Source organism: Pagrus pagrus (assembly GCF_965226575.1).
Source record: "Pagrus pagrus genome assembly, chromosome: 5".
NCBI classification, from domain to species: domain Eukaryota; kingdom Metazoa; phylum Chordata; class Actinopteri; order Spariformes; family Sparidae; genus Pagrus; species Pagrus pagrus.
The window spans coordinates 16,174,151-16,194,580 of record NC_140189.1 but is presented as its reverse complement, the minus strand read 5'-3'; the positions used below and the strand labels follow the sequence as shown (position 1 = coordinate 16,194,580).

General features: G+C 43.4%; 1 protein-coding gene across 2 annotated transcripts in view; it reads right to left on the bottom strand.

Moving 5' to 3' along the window:
* Positions 1-20,430, bottom strand: part of LOC311257226 (connector enhancer of kinase suppressor of ras 2) — a 65,429-nt gene that overhangs the window by 18,370 nt on the left and 26,629 nt on the right. Inside the window, exons 6-12 of one of the 2 annotated variants that reach the window (XM_084352752.1) lie at positions 16,045-16,164; positions 14,254-14,313; positions 14,036-14,104; positions 8,396-8,542; positions 2,651-2,778; positions 2,332-2,537; positions 409-495 (exon numbers count right to left, since the gene is read on the bottom strand). In XM_084352752.1, the coding sequence (XP_084208878.1) occupies positions 409-495; positions 2,332-2,537; positions 2,651-2,778; positions 8,396-8,542; positions 14,036-14,104; positions 14,254-14,313; positions 16,045-16,164 (817 nt within the window). The remainder of the gene's footprint in view (positions 1-408; positions 496-2,331; positions 2,538-2,650; positions 2,779-8,395; positions 8,543-14,035; positions 14,105-14,253; positions 14,314-16,044; positions 16,165-20,430) is intronic. The other variant, XM_084352753.1, reaches the window with a different exon arrangement.

The window sequence follows — 20,430 nt, the reverse complement described above, 5'->3', positions numbered from 1 at the left end:
AAGTGACTGAGAGAAAGAGAAGGAGAAAGGCAGACCCCCCGACAGTAGCGCTGCACTTTAATGTTATTCATGGACTTTCTGATGCTAGAGTGGAGGAACCTCGCTCGAATACAGATCGAGTCTCGCTGCAAAACGGTGAGGCTGGTTAGAATTGGTCACATAGAAATACCCTCATTTCCAGAGCGGCTGTATAAATGCAATTTCCTTGCATTTATGTTTACTCATCGCTCTGTCAGATACATACCTGGCAGATATGTATCCTCACACAACCACACCACCATGGATAACCAGAGGATGAGCTGAAATGTATTGAGCTGAGTATGGAGCAAAGCACGGCACCAGTCCGACCCTTTTGTGTTTGAGGGGAACTCTGTTTTTGCATGTATGTGTGTTTGTGTGTGTGTGTACCTCGGCTCCCTCTCTTGCCCATGCTGGGTTCCTTGGCCTCGGCCATCCAGTTATATTCGGGAGGCATGGAAACAGGCCTGAGGTCACCTGGAAGGACCAATCAGTAGTCAGAGAGTCTGCTGGGGGGGGAGGGAGTGGGGGTGTCGCGACTGAGAGACAGCGTAGGAGACAGCTGGAGGGGTGGACAGAAGAGACAAGGTGTGTGCAGGTGAGGGGAGGGGGGAGAACGGGAGAATATGACGTGCAAGGCAAAGGTCACATGGCCTTATTCTCAGGTTTTAGTGTGAAGTTAGTTTTCGATTCAGGCAATTGACTCAACAACCACGGACGACCTACATTTAACGCTGTGAATGCATCCTGTGTAGACGCAGACAATGCTCCGAAGCTGCTGCTTCGCTAACGTGCTGCTATTCTGAATCATCTGCTGGACCATGCATGTACACATTAAAGTAAATTACTGTGGTAGGAGAAGAATCCTTAAAGGGGACATGTGTAAGAATTTAAGTTGAAAATATTTTAAAAAAAAATAAAAAAATCTACAGAATGTGAATAAATTGCAGTTTTGACATTATGACGTCTATGTATTGTGTTGCAGAAATATTGACTGAAGTTAGCATGCTAACGAGCTAGTCCTTGCCAGTCCTGGTCCAAAGCTCCTTTGCTAGCGGACACTCCCCTGGTCCTGGACCACTAACTGAGCTAACTAGCTAAGGTAGCTACTATTAGCAGCAGTTATCAGTTACTCTGGTGATATGCTGTCCCTATTTGTTTTGAGTATGAATTTGGCAGGTGACCAGTTCTTACATACTGCACCTTTAAAGAAAGTGTCCTTCAAGCTGCATTGGTTCATTTTTTAACTAGCGCACAAGCAGAATAAGCTGAAAACACATTAATTGTCACAGTATGAAGTTGTGCTGGCAAGAGCTAGCACTATTACATTTATGAAGCACTTTATTAAGGGTAAACATGTCAAACTTTTACAAACACATTAAACAGTAACCAATATCAGCACTCCCTTAGAAAATTGCTCAATTTTTATAAGCTGTTGCGTTATAAGAAATTTTTGAAAACTTCTGTGTTGTGTGTACAACACATTCTAAACTATCTGGGCCTTCTTGTTAATTCAGCAAACATCACATATGAAGATATTGCTTTCTTTGTATAAAAAATGTCATATCCGCTCGTTCGAACGTGTGTTTGCATGTAGAGCGGGGAATTTAGATTCAATCACAAGTGGTCACTCGAGACGCACGTTGAGATTCGTGTTAACACCAGTTGTGAACATGTATGTTATGAAGAGTGCAAATGTGAACAGCATCTGCGAGCTAGTCGTTACTTTGACTCTGCTATTTGTTGCTTGGCAGCAGCTTCCTGCTGTGGTTGAAAACAATGTCGACCAAAACAATGAGCCAAAAGAGGCCGAAAAGCCCATTAAACCTTTGGTGATCACTCTCTGGTAGGTTTGACACCCTTTGCACAATACGTTGGCACTGACCCATCGTTAATGTAAAAATAGTTATTCACATGGCTTTAAATGTGATTTTTGGTTGCTAGATAGTAAGGCTACCATAAAATACTCTTTCAATGTTTCCATCTGTCACATGACCCTTGCCTTGCACATGATAGGGCACTTGAGAGTCTCCCAAGAAGGTACAGGATGTCTAGGAAGCTGTCTTGGACAAGGGTGACACAGGTGGTGGGGCAGACAGGGAGCTGGAGACAGTGTTTGTGGACTGACCGTTTGGCATGTGATCAGTGTTTTTAGGACGTGTGCACGTGAGGTAAAGACACAAGGAAGCAGAGCCATGAGGCGAGTGATGAACACACATGGAGGAGTTCTGAGGTGAGAAAAAGGTGAGAGAGAACATGCTGTTTTACAAAACATCCACCATTCACACTGTCGAGTTGCACTCTCCATCTTACCATGCGTGGGGGTTTTGTCCCGCCGGCGAACCCCCGTATTGCGGCCCCTGTCGTAGTCGGGCCCTGGGGGTCCGTCTCCCTCCAGCAGGGAGAAGAACTGCCCGCTGTCCTGGTCCAGGTAGTAGCTGACTGCCTCTGAGCCTTTAGAGCCAGACTGGGAGCTGTAGCGGTTGATGTCGTCACATGACATCAGACCCATCTCCTCCCTGGGGAGAGCGGTACTGTCATCATCGCTGTCATCAGCGCCATCATCGGTGTCATCAACAGGATCATAATAATAATCACCATCATCAAACATCTGTGTGTGCAAGCGTCTGACCTGGTGCCGTAGAGTCCAGAGACAGGAGAGAGGATGTAGACGTCCTGCATGCTGGGGGCGTCCATTTTGGACATGCCCAAAGTGCCCCCAGGCGTCGGGGAGGTGCTGGTGGGGCTGGTGGGGACCGGCTGAGGGGAGAAAGAGGAGAACAAGAAGGAGAGAATGATTCAATTTGAGCACCTTTTCACTGAAGCGTAATTGGAGGACAACCTGCAGAAAACGGAGCATCAGGTCTTTTCCTGCCTCACAACAAAAAACAAACAAGCACACAGTTTACGGCGTTACGAGGGAAGGGAACCTTTTATATTGCTGCACTCGTTTTAACACAAACAAGAGAGTTATTGCCACAGAGCTGCCATGTTGTGTATGTTGTCTCTTTTTTTGTATCTGTCTGATTGTGTAGCCTCTCCCACGTTCAATCGCTTCGCTATTCTGTCATTTTGTCTCAAGCCTCCTCACTCACACAGGGCTCTCCATGTCTGTTCCCATGACAACCTCTCCTCTCCCCGCTCTTCCTTCCTCCTCACCCCTCTCTCCCCTCTGCCGTGCTACAGGAGAGAAGGAGAGGACGGAGGAAAGCTAGCGTGGCCTCCTACCTCGGCTTGACTCAAGGACGCGTAGACTCATTTGTCATCAGGTCCTCCGCGAGGACAGGACGCCTCGCTTCTGATGTTACGGGAACGCAGTCCAAAATTTAAGTGAATTATATTTGTTCGCAGTCGGAGCAGCCGGGGTGACGAACGCGTAGCTCCAGTCGACGATTTTTCCCCTGAGGAGGAGGTTTCCAGATTTTGAAAAATGGGGAGTTTTACTGTATGTCTGAGGGGGGACGCTCCATTTTAGAGAGGAGATGCGAGTGTGGACAGACTTGATAAACAGACACAGAGCCGGAGCGATGGCGAGGCGGGCAGCGTTCTCATTAAGGAGGCCCAGTGTTTCATCATTTCATCAGCAGTGCATTAGGCGAATTCATTTCATATTCCAAACTTTCCATCCTCCCCTCCTCCCCCTCCTCCTCACTACCTCCATCCCCAGGCCCTGTCTCTATCTTCATCTCCCTCTCTCTCTCTCTCTCTCTCTCTCTCTCTCGCTGTCTTCCCCTCATGAAGGCAGCTTACAGTAAGACGGCTTCACGATAAATAATGAAGACAGGCTGGAAAGAGAGGGACGCGAGAGAGGGGGGAGTGCAAAGGAAATAGGACAAAGAGAGAGAGACGGAGAGAAAGAGTGCAGGACAGAGAGTTAGAGACAGAGAGAGAGAGAGAGAGGCGGGGGAGCTGTGCAGTGTGGTGACTGGAGCTCAGAGTGAAAACAGTAATTTAGTGATTACAGCCCACTGCTGCCTGCATGGGAAAGGGGGAGGGGGGAATGGGGGTAGAAGTAAAGAGAGATGGGACCTCCACAGCAGGGGAAATTCCAGTCTGTTAAAACAGCACTTAAACCATTTGACCCCCGCTGCGTCCACTCCAAACTACCAAATCACACCCTCCCCAGACCAATGCTCCAAATCCCACTACCTTACATGCACACATGCAAACCCACAAACACACACACACATTATTGAATATGGTAAACATAATATTTGGACTACTGAAGGGCCTCATGAACAGTATGAATACAACGTTTACAGTCGTACATTTACAATAAATAAAAGGTAGGATTTGACCAACGTGTTTCTCTGTCAGGGCTGATAACCAGCGATGTGGAAAATAAAGAAGTACGTTTTACTCAAGTACTGTGCTTAAAGGATACATTCACTGTCCTTCATGCCAACAGAAAGTTGGATGATTTTTTTTTCCAGTCCAGCAAAACAACTTTGCAGCATTCTCCTGAACAATGGAAGTAGGTGCAGACTTGTTTTAAAATATGAAAAACACCTGAAAAAAAGAAAACATAAATTGTTCCATACAGCTCATCCAGCGTAATTGATTTCAAAAGACCTTATTTAAACTCTTGATGCACGATCGAGCTTGTGCACCCACTGCAGACAGGATGTGTGCTAAAGCTTTTAGCTCAGCAGCTACAGTGAAGATTATGGATTAAAAAATGGTGTAGATGATGTCTTTTCAAATCAATGTCAGATTTCATGGACTTGAAATACACCGGGCGAGCTGTATGGAGCCATTATATGTTTTTCAGTTGTTTTTGTAACATTTTAAAACAAGTCCCCATCTACTTCAGTTGTTTAGGAGAATGCTGCAACTGCAAAAGTTTTGCTGTGAAGCTCCAGAAATGTTTTGTGGACTACTTAACTTCACTCGACTGAATTGGCATGGGGGGAGTAGATAACAACCAAAAATTCAATTTCGGGTGAACTTATCCTTTAAGTACAATTTTAAATATGATTGTACTTGCACTTTACTTGTGTTTCTAAATTTCCTGCCACTTCGTACTTCCACCACTACACATTTCGAGTCAAATATTGTACCTTTTACTTCACTACAATTATTTGATAACCTTGGTTACTAGTTACTTTGCAGATTTAGATTAATAATCTTATTGTCTGGTGTTGGAGCCAAAGTAGCCCATTTCTTTATTAATTTATTTGATCTGCAATCTGACAAAAAAATTGCTGAATATCCCATCTAATAAACGGCCAACCCGATATTAGGTCCACTCCTAATTAAAGGCCTTTTTCATTACAGACATTTTGACTGTCTTAGTAGGAAAGGCAGAGCAGTTACTAATGATATTACAATTCAAGTATCCCATTAAGGCAATGTGACAGTGAGCCAGTGAACACTAGGGCCCTGCAACTGTGGCAGCTAAATTCAGCCATCATTGATTTTATTATTTATACCTACAACGTCCAAATATCTGCAGTGAAAACGGTGCTTTAAACCTTCACTCAGTCTGATCTAAAGCCTGACCTGTACTGGATTTTTAAGGCTGACAATGACATCAATATCATAAAGAAACATTTTGATACCTTAGTTATTACAGAAACTTAGATATCATGAGACATTTTACATGTGAAAAATAAACTGATTTCTGCAATAAGCTGCAATTTCACGTTACTTATCGACCAACATTAGCTTACAACAAGCTAATACAATGAATAATAGATTACAAGCTGTTAATATTGACCCGGCCAATTTACAAATAAAGACAGTTCAAACATTTATCTATGAAAGGATGATTTTAAGTTGCATTAGCTGTCAGATAAACGGACCAAAAGAATGTACTGTAAGTAAGACGTCTTAGAGGCTACAACTCTTCACCCATTCAGCCGGCACATCAATAATATATAACCAGCCAATACATGTTGCCTAAAATAGCATCCATTCTCAAAAGACTAATTATTTATGCATCCTAACATATAACAGATTTATGAAAGCGGGGTCATGGACAATGTGGGGCACACGCGTGACCGGTGAAGTGACCTGCGATGCGCCTGTGGACTTGAGTCACACACCAAATGCGTCTCTGTGCACATTTTGCAGCGTGGCAGACGAGCGTGCGTGCAATATGCAGCAGCGTCACAGTAATCCTCAACTTATCTGTTAAAATCATTGCCAGCATCATTGTAATTACAGAGGATCATTGAATTGCTTTTACTCCTTCCTACTGTAGACAGACAGACACACACAAACACACACACACACACAACAACAGAGGGAAAGAGAGAGAAAGAGAGAGATGTGTTGTTATTTAGTCGAATAGAAGAGGTTGCCATGGAGGGATTTGGTGCTGGAATCACATGATAATTTGTGAGATAAATTGTTTCCTTTGTGGATTCAGTTATAATCCAGCTGAACGTTTGCCACATTTGGGCTAAACTTCGCAGCCGCACAATTCATCCTCCAAAACCAGGCTTAGAGGTATGAGTGTGCATGTGTTTGTGTGTGTCTGTTTAGGGAACGCGTGTGTACAGTATGTATCCAAAAAGCGAGCTTACAGAGTGCAGTGACCCAGTTCCTCCGCCTCTCGAAGGAGCGACGCGACTGATAACCGCAGACATCTCTCTTCATGTGTGCACAGGAGCACACTTGGCTTTGACACATACAGACGGACAAGCGCGCATACGGCCACGCTTAGGAATATGTGCACACTGAGTACCCGCGCACACACACGCAGGCTGTTTAGCAGGATATTTTGGATTCAGTGCATTATCTCCAGTATTTGCTGAGTAGCGGCTCTTGTTTCAGAGCCAGTGGAGCCGCCTGTAGTTGCTTATGAATAATTAAGAGCTCCAGTCTTTCTGAGAGAGTACAAATCTAAAACACTCTTTTCTTCTCTTCTCCCGCAGATATCTCGGCGCTCTGATCCGGGCGCTCACGGCGCGTTTGTGCCGTAGCGGCCCATCAGGGTAGAATTCCCACAATCCTCTGCTGTTGCACACAGCAAATATAACAATAAGCTCATGGTAACAAGTTAGAGCGATGATCTAACAAGGTTGCAACCTTGTTAAAGACAGGGATGGTGATGAAGTTGCAGCTTTAATTTGAATGGTTTCTAGGCCGTTATAGAAACCATATGTGAAAATACACTCACATGTATACTGCATGTATGTGCTCACAGACATTTAGAGACCAGACTGGCCCTCTCCTCACCCCTCTGTCTCGGCACAACTTGGTCTTTCTGTGCACCCACATTTGAGTGATTTCTCTGGGCTGGGTGAGTGACAGATTTGCAAAGCACACCCACTCTGAACTGTAAGCCTTCAAACAAGCATCCCACCTTTTAGATATACTGCACATTATAGGGGCACTGTGTGGTTTTGGAGAAGACATTCAAACTCAGAAATTTCAATATTTACAATATTAATGAGGAATATTTTGTCCATAACTGAATAAACAAGCTGTTCTCAGAGGAAAATAAGGGCCCAAGAACACTGTTTGAAGCTAGAAAGGTGGCAGGGTCCGCCAAATACAAACAAAATAAAACAGTATGAAATAGTGTTGTCCTTTAAGGTCAGTTTGTTTATTCAGTTTATTCAGACATGAAAAGAAAGAGAGTTTGTTTAGTTAGTTTGTTTAGGCATAAAAAATCAGTCCATGAAGATATTTCTCTTTTGTTCAAAACTTCTTCCCCAAAACTACATAGTGCACCTTTAAAAATGAACCCTCTCTTGAAAGAGATGTACTTTGGGGCAGAGGTTGAACAAATCGAGACGTAGGTCTCAATAAATATGAATGTGAATGTGAGTGGGAGTGTGGATCGACCCTTCGGTGACCTTTTATTGGCCCGCAGTCGCCCCTGAGCAGGAGGTTCAGCCAATTTAATACACAAGTGCTAATATAAGATTTAATTTAATTATTCCCCCCTTCTCTATCTCACTTTTAAATCATCTCTGTCTAAAAATATTCTTCTGGTATGCATGAATTCTCTTCTGGTGGAAGTTCAGCTACCAACACATTTGTGAATGGCTTTGAACTGTGTCAGCAGTACGGCAGGCTGTAGGAAAATAAGAGATTTGTTGAAACGCTCTACGGGAGGATTGATGCAAGGTCAAGCAGTGAACAAGTTCCCTTTGAAAATATTTGTTTAAAATGCCAGTAGGAGAATGCAGAGTGTGGGCAGTGAAAAAACAAGAGCTGAGAGTGAGTCAAAGATATTAAGCCAGAGGTACAACACAGCTTACTGTATATAGTACTAAATCCTCCAACTGCAGTCCTTAACTGTAAGTACAAGAAGAGCGCAGTTATACATGTACAACACTGACAGTTTCAGCTCAGGATGTGGCGAACGGCGTGTTATAACACGGCAGTTACGGGCGTCCCTTCATGTGTTGCTGGTGTTTACCTGCAGGCCCAGCGGTTTCCAGCGGACGTTCCTGAGCAGAGCCGGCGTGGAGCTCAGGGTGTTCTGGGGTCTTTTCTTCAGTGTGAGGATGACTCCGCACGGGTCCTCTCTCAGAGCGTTGACCAGGTTCTTCAGCTGCCAGCCCACCTGAGGAGCACACACACCGGGGCTACCGAAACAACTGCTGCAAACCACCACACACGCACACCCACACACACACATGCTGTCCACGATGCACCAGGGAAACTAAAACTGCTGAGGAAAACCACCACGCACTTATACTTGGTTTTAAAAAACTGCTGCTGCAAACCACCACACACAGGTCTGAGACTACCCGTCTAACACCACATGCTACTTTTACTGATTTTTGTATATGTGCCTTTATATGCCTGTTTGATATACAGTTTAGTGGGTATCTCATACAACAGTCCTGTAATAGATCTTATCTTTATACAGTGATGGAATTTAACTAAGAACATTTACTCAAGTACTTGTACTTTACTTGAGTATTGTCTGCTACTTTATACTTCCTCTTCACTTAATTTTGGAGGACATACGTGTAAAAATATATGTACAATTTACTTTTACTTGTACTTTTGATATTTACTGTAAGTACACCTATTGCCAGAAAATTACTTTTGATACTTAAGTACATTTCATATCGCACACTATAAGACTTTTACTCTCTAATCGATATCTTTACTTTTACTCAAGTATGACTTTTGGGTACTTTTCACAACACTGCCTTCATGAAGGTTATGATTAGGCAAAGGGACATTTCATTGAAAATTTAATGTCACCATTATCCAGTCCTGCATAATTGCGATTCACTATACTATCCCGATTATCATCATAATATTCCTAAAACTTCAAAGAAAAACTAAAATTGCAGTAAAACATACTGGAGTAACTTCACAGAGAGGACATGTTGCATTTTTAGTGAAAAACAATCACAGAATCTTAAATAAGTAATCATAAATCATAAGGTCTTGTGCGGTAACTTGTTTTTATGAGGGACACAATGTGCAAGCTGAGACTTCAGCCATGGTGACAGGCTTAGGGCAGCTCAAAACAAATCAGGAAACCAATAAAGGACTATACATCAGCCGGATAGACAGGTTTCTCTAGTCATTCATGCAAGGATATTGATGACTATCCCGATAATTTAATTTCTCCATGATCAACTTATTGTTTTTTTATCACGATCCAAAGTAAAAATCTTTTATCGTCCCGTTCCTAGTTATGATGCTATGACGTTTTTGTTGACTGACAGGTGCAGCTAATATTTTGAAAGCTGACATCTTGGGGCACAGAAGAGGCATGGATAAAATGCATGACATGCCAATTATGAACCATGTTAGCCATTTTCACACAAAGATAACGTCTGCAGCGAGCCCAGCTGATCAGCCATGAACTAACAAGGTGCTGTCAAATTTGCCGTCCGACTGTCAGAGAGGTGTCCTGTTGAAGAGCTGCTACGTAAAAATGATGTTTTTTCACAGCACTCCACACTGAGCTAGGTCACACAGATACTGGTATTGAAAGGATGCACATTTTTATATTTTTGACTGTTGTATTCTGATTTTTAAAGCGCTTTCTAATTAAAAAAGGGAACGTAGATTTATCTTGCTGCTTGTATTCAATTATGAAAATGTAGCCGCGTTCAGTTCTATTAATAAAATTCAAGAGCTGTCACGAGTCTGACTCACTTGAAATCTTGCTCAATGTGTCCCTTGTAATATTATATTCCCAGCTAATGTCCAAAAATGATAGCCTCCATCAGCGATTGACATTGTCCGTAACTATTTGCATTTTATTTAACACTATGTGTTCATTTTTCCCAATTCGAAGCGGTGTTAACAGTACAAACAACAGCAACGACAGAGAAGGAAGGTGTAGAAAATATGAATATAAAAATATATAATTCCAGACTCTCCTTGTATTATAAAGTAAATTCATACATTCTAATGACAGAATAAGTCTGTTATATTGCATTGGATGCTGTATATCGTAAATGTGTGGGTATTAAAGTGTACTGCAAGGATTCAAGGATCAAGGCAAGAATAAATATCACTGTCTGATATGGATCCACATGCAGATTAAAAATAATTTCACCACCATGACTCAGACAAGCTGCTTTTGTTCCCTCTACAATAAATCTTCACCAAACTACACTTTGTGCCTGACAGTACAGCAAGACGCTCCCACAATGGACCACACAGTCCCAGTACCACTAGTCTGAAAACACGTCACATTAAAACAAAGCCTCGCTTAGTCAGTGCGGTTCAGTTCTGAGGACGACAGCGAGCTGGTAAAAGAGTAAGAAAGGACTGCTGACTGTGAAGTTTTTGCTCGTGGTTCCGGCCAGCCTGTCTCCAGAGCTCACAGCACTCGTCAGGCCATTGATTGGCTACACTGGTCTCGGCTACTGGAAGTGTCCTCAGAGGCCACCACGCTCAGACACACACACTCACCCACACAGAGACAGCACCGCTCTGACCTTATTCCTGACATAATGATGACCAGCCTGTGTCAGCCTTTAGCGCCCTGTCTCCTGTTCTCTTTGGCCCAGTTCAGGACTCTGGGTTCAGCCAGCGTTCAAAAGCAGCAAGAGCCGCCACGGATGTAAGGTACTGCTGAATGTTTTGTCTTGCCCCTCCTACTGAAACAAATGGAGGTTTACGAGGACTCGCCGGGACTACGATCAGTCATTTGTGATTCGATTTATCAATTTAAACTGTTTGAGAGTGAATCATTCCCTAGTGGCAGAAATAGGACCATGTATTTCACTGACATTTTGATATGTGTACTGATGATCAGACACCGTGTGGTCAGACATTTACCTCTGCACATTGGCCTCTTCATTTAAGGAATAGTTTGACATTTTGGATATATGCTTATTGCTTTCTTGCTGACTTAGATGAGAACTCATATCTGCCCGTGCCTACCAGCACCTCTAAATCTAATGCCGTTACACCAAAATGATCACATAAATGTGCTTCGTTTAACACAGGTAACAAGCTAAAACAACTGAAAATAGGTGACTGACTCTTCCCATTGCCATGAGACGAATTTGCCTTCTTTTTTTTCTGTTGTGTCTCATTCGACATCACAAACCTGCAGGAGAGCAAGGAAGAAGCTGAAAGCAGCATGAAGGCCAGTGACAATGTTGCTGTGGCTACTTCTTTTAAATTACTTTTACATCCTTCTCTCTCTCAAACTCAAGAGAGACAAATGTCCTTAAATTCAACACTGTCATAGCCCGAGTGTCATATTTCCACTGCTGCCAATTGGAGCAGGAGCTGATTAATACCTACAGACTATTGCAGAGTCGTTTGACCTGATATTTAATGCCAATAGTTTTACCCTTTCCCACTGAAGACTAAAGCCAGATGTTAGTGGGTGTTACTGGGTCCAGTGTGAAAGTGGTATAACTAATTATTAACACATTATATCTTGTTTGTTAAACTTGCTCTGCCCCGCTGCTTCCAGTATCTATGCTGAGTTAAAGGATTGGCCACTCGTGCATTCATATTCACAACAAAATAGGGGGCAGCATATCGCCAGAGTAACCAGTAGCTAGTTAGCTCAGTTAGCTGTGAAGCTAGCGGTCCAGGCTGGGAGCGTGGAGCACCAGTGAAGTGTTGGTGCTTACACTGCCAGCAAAGGAGCTCTAAACCCGACAGGCCTGGGCTAGCTGGTTAGCATGCTAAACATTGCAACACAATACATTGATGTCATAACGTCAAAACACTTGTAAATAAGTAAATAAGCGTATTTCCCAAGTTGTCAAACTATTCCTTTAACAAAAGAAGTTCTTCAAGCATTTTGCTTAAGTTTCATAAACTTTCAAACAATCCCCGGCCTCAGACGGGGAGAGAATTCATTAATCTCTGAAGGAGTACGACATTTTCCCACCAAAGGGAAACCCTTAATTAACTGAACCAACAGTGACCTGGACTGGATCTCGATCACGCTAAACTCCTCAACCCCCATTAGATCCACCTCGATGGTGAACAGCACACGGCGCATGTTAACAGCAGATTTAAACCCATCCTAACCGGGCCAGTTTAGAACTGTTCTGTTGTGCAAATACTCAGAGAGCAGAGAGAAACAGTCAGAGACCTACCAAAATAATAATAGAGCATAAACTGCTGCTGGAGAGGTTTTTCAAATCCCCGGGGTCTTCATTATTTTCCCAGATGCTATTACCTCCACATAATTATGTTGCCTCTTCAAACAATCAGTTTGTTATTTGAGCAAATTCCACATTTTACCTCAAAAGAGAAAGCTGAGCTAAAAACACTGTGAGTCCTGTTTTGAAGTGGGTCTCAAACAGAAGCTCATGCATAGACATGAAGGCAGTGCTGTTGCTAAATACGTGGGATAGGCCTACATAATGATTCTGTAATGTAATGGAATTTGTTCATTCAATATTCACACTAATCTCATTTTTAAATATGGAGCCTCGCTAGATAAACTTATCAGGCGTGATGTTGACAGAGAGTTTGCCGGTGGTGTGTATCCATCTTCCCTTTTCAGCAGCTCCATTTAGGGTTGAAAAAGACCTATATTGACTAGAGACTTCCCTCTTCTGTTCCCCCCTCATTTTCTTTTCATCCTCTTCCTTTTCCCCCTGACTCCCTTTTTACTTCCTCCTCCCTTTTTTTGCCTGACTCTCATCCCAGCATCCCCTGACTGCTGCTTCTCCCCCCCTTTACCCCATCATACACTCACTCACACACACATACACACACCTCTGCCTCCCCCCCCCTGCTTATCTCCTCCCCCAGAGTGAGGGATCAGAGTGGTGAGGGTCTAGCTGTGGGAGTAATGAGGGGTTGGAGCTGAGAGCCTAGCAGGGTGCGATCTGCACTGTCACCCGCAGGAGAGAGAGAGGGAGAGAGATAACACGCAGCTCCCTAGCGCGTCAATCAACGCCGCTCCCCGTGCACGCTTTCGCATGAGCGGCACCTATCGAGACGCACGAGGAAATACTTACGGGTAAAAAAAGCACACAAAAGACGTCTGCACGCACAGACACAAACCTCTTTTTTCCCACCCTCCTCCTCAGAAATCTCTCAAATAAACGCTGGAACAAATCGTTTGTGCCAGAGCTGACAGCGCAGGCAATAGACAGCGCGCTCAATCACATGCTCTCACAAGGCACCCGTTCCATTTAAAATGGCTGCCCATTTTTGTGCTTCCCTCTGATGTGATGAGTCGAAGGCAGAAATGCAACTTATTCAAGTCGGAAAAGTGGAACATGAGTTCACATTTCAGAACCAGACGCCTCCTTCAGGGGTTTCTTACGACAATGGGAACAAATTCCGGAAAGAGTGCGCTGACAATCACGCCGGACTGAACAAAGGTCTTGTAACAATCGTCCTATAATCGGCTCCCAAAGCAAGTCTAATTAGCCTACATAGCGACACAGGCACAGGACAGGAAGCACCATGGCGGCAGTGGTGGTGGTGGTGGTGGTGGTGGTGGTAGCAGACATCGTGTACCTTGACATCTCCTCAACATAGCACAGAATGGAGAGCAGAAGACAGTTTGCTGTATGTATTCACACACGGAGAGGACTTCCCTGTGACTCTTCACGACCACAGTGTTGAGTTTGGGAGCTTTTCGACTCACCACTGTCTGGTGGTTGACTTGGATCACCTCGTCGCCTGCGTGGATCTTCTTACACAGGTCTGCTGGAGACTGCGGAGGCAGAAATTGAAGAAGAAAAGGACAATGGAAACAAAGTCAGGATACATTAAAGTGCAGATGCACTGTCAAAGGGGAACTTGAGATCACAGAGTGTAGATGGTGGAGCGTAGAGCTTCAGACTGAGTGAAACCAAAACTCACATTCTCTGTTGTTCCGGTGATAACGTGGAGTCCGTCATACGTAGATTTGATATACATCCCCTGAAACATAAGCAGGGAGGATTCAGTATAGAGTACACAGGGAAATGTATGATATGATATTTGAGACTGTACTCATGGATGGGTAACAAATTAAAGAAATATCGAGTAAAGACAGGAAAAGGCAGGTGTTGCAAATTGACACAACCTTTATTATTTATTTCTTAGCCCTATGCAATGGAGAGACTTGGATTCAGTAAAAACACTGAACACTGAAATAGTTTGAACATGTTTTCACCCCCACTGACTATGACAAGTCATAATATGCATATATTAGCATTGGTGCTATCAATGTTGTCAAATGGTTGTGGTTTGGTTAGGTTTACGCAGAAAAAAACTTGGTTGGGTTTAGGCTCCAAAACTACAACTACAGTTTTAAGAAAAGGTCATACTTTGGGTTAAAATAACGACCTTCAGTCTCCTTACTCACGTAATGTAAGTAAACATATTTACAACCTGTCTCCTTTATAAATGTTAATGCCTACAGTTGTGCCAGGGTTGTTCTTAGTCAAGTGGTTAGAGTTAACACACTTTGTGAAACTGTCTCAGACTCTCTCTGCCAGTTTGACAGACAGTACAGGTGTTAGACATGTTACAATATTCCACACCTCAGAAGCTCAATTGGTAGAGCGTGCACCACAAGTACGGAGCCTGTGTCCTCGCCACTGCGGCCCAGGGTTTGAATGCAGCCTGTGGCTCTTTGCCGCACGTCATCCCCGCTCTCTCTTCCCATTTCCTGTCACCACTAACTGTCCTATCGCATTAAAGCCATGAACACACCAAAAAAATCCACATCCCTCATAGTCCTGCTCAGTGGACAAGGGGTTTGAACATAAGGCTCATGAACACTGGATCAGCTGTTCAAATCCTGACTATTAACAAGGCAGTGCAAGGCAATTTCCAGCAATAGGCATTTCAGCTTTCACACTATTTTCGGCAATAAATGCATTTTTCTAGTTTAAAAACACCTTACAAACGGGACGCAAACTCCGGTCTTTAAAGGGAACCTCCAGGGCCCCCTCCAGCCTCCCACTCGGACTTTCTCACTCTTGTACACAAGAGGGGTGCCTCAAAAAGTAAGGCTGCTGTGTTTGACAAGTTGGGAGGGAGAACCGGCTGGAAAACCTAAATGAATTCTAAATGCCATTTTACTTGTGAAGACTTAAGTTGGATTTGTCCTTTGGGGACTTTCGACTTGACCATATGATTTAAAGATGCTATTTATAATAAAAGTTAAGACGGGTCGAGTTGGCCGCCATCCCAAAGCGTTTTTATTTGACGAGTTGGGAATGAGACTCAAAAATCTACTTTAAAGCTGCGTTTAGTTCAGGGGCAGCGAAACGAGCTGAAACCAGAACACTATCATATTAAGTATGACCTGATAAAGTTGTTAAGGCATATGAGGCAAACATTTGCCTGTTTACTCATCTAGCAGACATGGAACAACATTAACAAGCATTTTGTGTCTGACTTTTATGCTAAATGTCCCATTATATTAAGTAACTAGTTGCTAACTTTGTCTTTTTGCTGGTCTTTGGTGCTGTCGCATAAAGTGGTTTAATCACATCTTCTTTTTATTGTTTTATTTTACTACTGAAATCACCCGCTGGCTGTTGAATACAAGGTTGTGGACAGTAGAGTTTGTGGTCTATTTGGTTTATATGAAAACATTGCTTGGTGCATCTCTAAAAACAGCTCTGGATACATGTGTGCGCATGTCAGTTGTGTCCTTACCAGCCCTTCGCTCGGCATGATGCTGGTAAGGTGGACCACCTCCAGGTGGGCCGACTGGGAGACCAGAGAGTCCGACGACAGAGAGATGATGTGGTCGCATATCCCTGCTAAAGTCTTACACTGGAGCAGGCATCGGAGTTAAAGGGAGCAGGAAAAGAGAGAGAAAGAGAGAGAGACAGTGACAAGAAGAGAAAGACAGAAAGTTATTGAGATTGGTTTTGGTCCACGAGGGATGCTTTGACCTAGCTGGAGGAGGTGAAACAGAAATCATTTCATCATATTGTTCCACATCGCCACTTCTATCACTCCAGCACACAAACTGTTTCCTGTCACAGTCTGTCCACAGGCATGCCCACAAGACACTGTCACAGACAGAACAACACATCACCGATACCAGCCAACCCCGAGGTGCCCGCATGACATTTTCTAACATCTAAATTACAGAGCACAAATTCAATTTGCTGGTATCTGCTTTTTTTTTTTTTTTTTAGGGAAGATAAGGGCTATTTTTGCCTTCATGTCAACTAAACAAACACTGACAGTGGTTAGATTATTTGTCCTGTAATTTTTCTTACACTGCACTTAAATTCCTGAGTATTTTCTGGGCAAATACGGCAAATAAAAAGCAGGGCTTCACCTCGCCTTTGTTCTAAATAAACCTTGGCTGTTTTTCAGGCTATTTGTACTGCATGGTCACGCATGCAAGTTAATTTATCATCAGCAACATCTCGGCCTTCTAATCTTGGCTGACTGACTGCAGCAGGCGTACGGAGACCGTTACCCTCCCTGGTTATCCTGCCTCATTGCATCGCCGCTTGGTGCACAGACAGACAGACACACACACACACACACACCACAAACACACACACAAGACATGCATGTAAGAGAGTATATGTTGGCTACATTCACACAAACGGCATGACAGTGATGAACCCTGCATAAAATAATCTTCTGATCGCAATCCTAATGAGCAATTACCGGATTATAGTGATGAAATGAACAGAGATCATCAACACACACACACACACACACACACACACACACACACACACACACACACACACACGGTGCAAGCACTCTCTCTCTCTCGCACACACACATTATAGCTCAGAGCCTATGATTCATTCAGTGTGAGAGAAAAGGTGGAGGATCTTCAGTGAGCTGGCTATGTGATGCTTATGCTCTCTCTTTTTCTCTCTGTCTCATACACTGTCTCTCGCTCACACACACACACACACACACACACACACACATACACACACACACACATAAATATACACACCATCCTTTTCTGGGTCAGTTATCTGAACATCACGCCGCCTGTTTAGTTTTCCTGTTTATACAGTAATGTTATGTTCTAGTCAACGTGTCCACATTACGTAATGGGATACCCAGGACTCAGCTGCAAACACCAATTTGAAAAAAACCTAAAGGGGAAATGGATGAAGAGGTAAGAATTAAGCAAGGGGAAAATATATCTAATCCCACCTATAGAGCCATTAAAAGCATGTGAAGTCCCCAGCTGGAAACCACAGCGCGGGACAATGTTGTGGCTCTGCTTGTGTCCCTCTTTGATCAGCGGACTAATAGTCTTGACCTGGGATTAACATGGGCCGAGAAACAAAAGGCCAGTAACCAGCGTGGAGACTCTCAACTCCTCCAGCTCCGACACACCCAGCCTTGATCTGACACGCCTCCGGAGAATCAGAGCGCAGATTATAGGGAAGTTAACTTATGTGGCTGGCTGGCTGGAGTGAGATTTAAGAGCAGTCAAACAGAAAGCCAGACATAGTATGCTGCCAAATGGATTAAGCACTGGCTGCACACACACACACACACACACGCACAACCTCTCCACGTCCACCACCTCCCTCCAAAGCGTTCTCTGTCACCCTTTCTTCCTCCTCGCACCTTCTTTTACATGCTAACACACACCGTGCGTGGTTGTGTAATGCATCGTCTCCACATGCACACAAATATAAACCGGACCCGAGACACAGAGAAAGATGGGGAGAGGGAGAGAGGAACAGAGAGGCAGGGAGGTTGGGAGGGAGGGAGAGTCCGGGAGGGAAAGGGGAGAAAACAAGGGAAAGAGAAAACACACAACTAGGACAGTCTTATGTAATTCCTCTCATCCTTATGCATGCATGCACATAAAAACACACACACTCATACACACTTCACGCTCCATCAGACACACAGACTCACACATGCTCATATCTTATCTCGCTCTTCTTTCTCTATCTCACACACACACACACACACACACACACACACACACACGCACACACACTATCCCTGTCCATCTGATTGCTGCAGGCCGTAGTCTGAAGGAGAGCAGAGTAGCAGTGAGTTTTGCATTATTGAGGAGAAGCTGACAAACCTACAACCACCACTACAGCAGCTACGACACAGCTGACCTGAGCACTGAACAGTGTCTGAACCCCCATCCTGGATGCACACTGGAGCCGCTCTCATAGGAGTCTGTTTGGATCAACTCCTGTACATACATTACTTCAGTAATACCATTGTCTATAAGACTGTATAGGTCTGGTATCTGAAATGTGTACTTCTGTAATGCTGTAAAAAACAAACAAAAAAAAAACATTAAAGAAGCATTAAGAGCAAACTGTCTGATTTTCACTTATTATGCATCCAGTCCTTTCAGAGTATCTACAGTTATTTATATTACTGTAATAACTAATGCATTAACATGTTTGCAGTATAACGATGGTGTGGTTGACATGTGGTTCATTGTAAGTACCTGGACTAAATATTTCATTAAGCTTATATTATGATTAGATAGTCTCGATCTATGAAAACACATTGTAGGCCACTGTGAAGTATTATTTACCCTGACGAATAGCCTGTTTGAGAAAATGCACTAGATAACATTTCATCACTGATTTAATAATGTTAGTTATTAGCAAGTTATTAGTTAGCTATAAGTCAGTCGCAGTAGGCCTAGATATCATTTGAGTAGGCTAGTTACTACTTACTAGGCTAGTTAGTTAGTTAACAATAAGTAAGCATCCTATCTAGTTAGTTAGTCAGTAAGCAGATTAGTTAGCTTCTTAGTTAGTTAGTTAGTTAGTTAGTTAGCATATTATCTTGTTAGCAAGTTAGCTGATTAGTTAGGCTACCTTACTATCTCATTGGCTATTAAGTTAACAGTTGCCGCCAGTTGCTTCCCATCTAGTCAGCGAATTAGTTCGCTTCCTAGCTAGTTAGCAGATGAGTTACCTTCCTAGCTAGTTTGCTAGTTAGCAGATTAGTTACCTTCCTAGCTAGTTAGCAGATTAGTTACCTCCATAGCTAGTTAGTAAGTTGGCAGATATAAGTCAAACTAATCCAGTTAGCATCCTATCTAGTTAGTTATTAGATTAGTGAGCTCGTGAGCTATTTAGTAGATTAGTTAGGTGATAAGTAGCTAGCTAATTAGTTAGCATTTCTGTATCATCAAGAAAGATGATACATTGGACAAGTGCACTTTTCTTTTACCAAAATGAAATACTGTTCTGTTTTAAAATTAAGTGGTAAAATACCAGATCTCAACTGTGTATCATCTTCGGGTCCTTTGTGTGTGTGTGTGTGTGTGTGTGTGTGTGTGTGGATGTGTATGTGTGTGTGTGTGTTCCTATATGTGTTGTGTATGATTTTGTGGCAGTTTCACTTCACCTCGACTTTCTTAATTTCTAAAACACATAGTAAACAACGATCAGCAAGCGAGCAGCATCTAAAAACAAACGCCTCCTCCTCTCTCTCTCCCTTCACGCTGTCTCCCTATTTCACACATAAACCTCCCACACATAACAGACTTAGTCATGTGTAGCCTTTAGTCTGGCACCCAGGGTTTTGTGTGTGTGTGTGCGCACACATATGCACCGCCATTTAAAGATCTGAATTTGCCTGATGTCACTGCCCTGTGTCATTTACAGGCCTGTACCAGCAGCATCGGTTCCACAACCAAAAAGCTGAGGGGGGAGACCTTTTGACAGGAGGGACATCGCATCAGAGGGAGAGCAACATCTCAAACACATGCGTATGATTGGTATGATGGTATAGTTTGTAGAAATATGTCATATAATTTGGTATGTAGCACACACTGATAACAGAGAACATCTCATCTGGGACTTTTTTCTTGGCATAAAATGCTCAGATATGTTTCTGTGAGCTCCCCCTGCCAACATTTTATTTGGTTTCCTCCACCTGACCTTGGATGGCAGCAGGAAGTGTCCCAATCCAACTGTCAGCCTGGATCAGACACTAGCTGCTCACTCGGTTTCAAACGTGGACGCAGACAGTTCTCCGTCATACATGCATGCACGCTCACACTCACTCACACATGCAAGCGCGTGCACACACACACACACACACACACACACA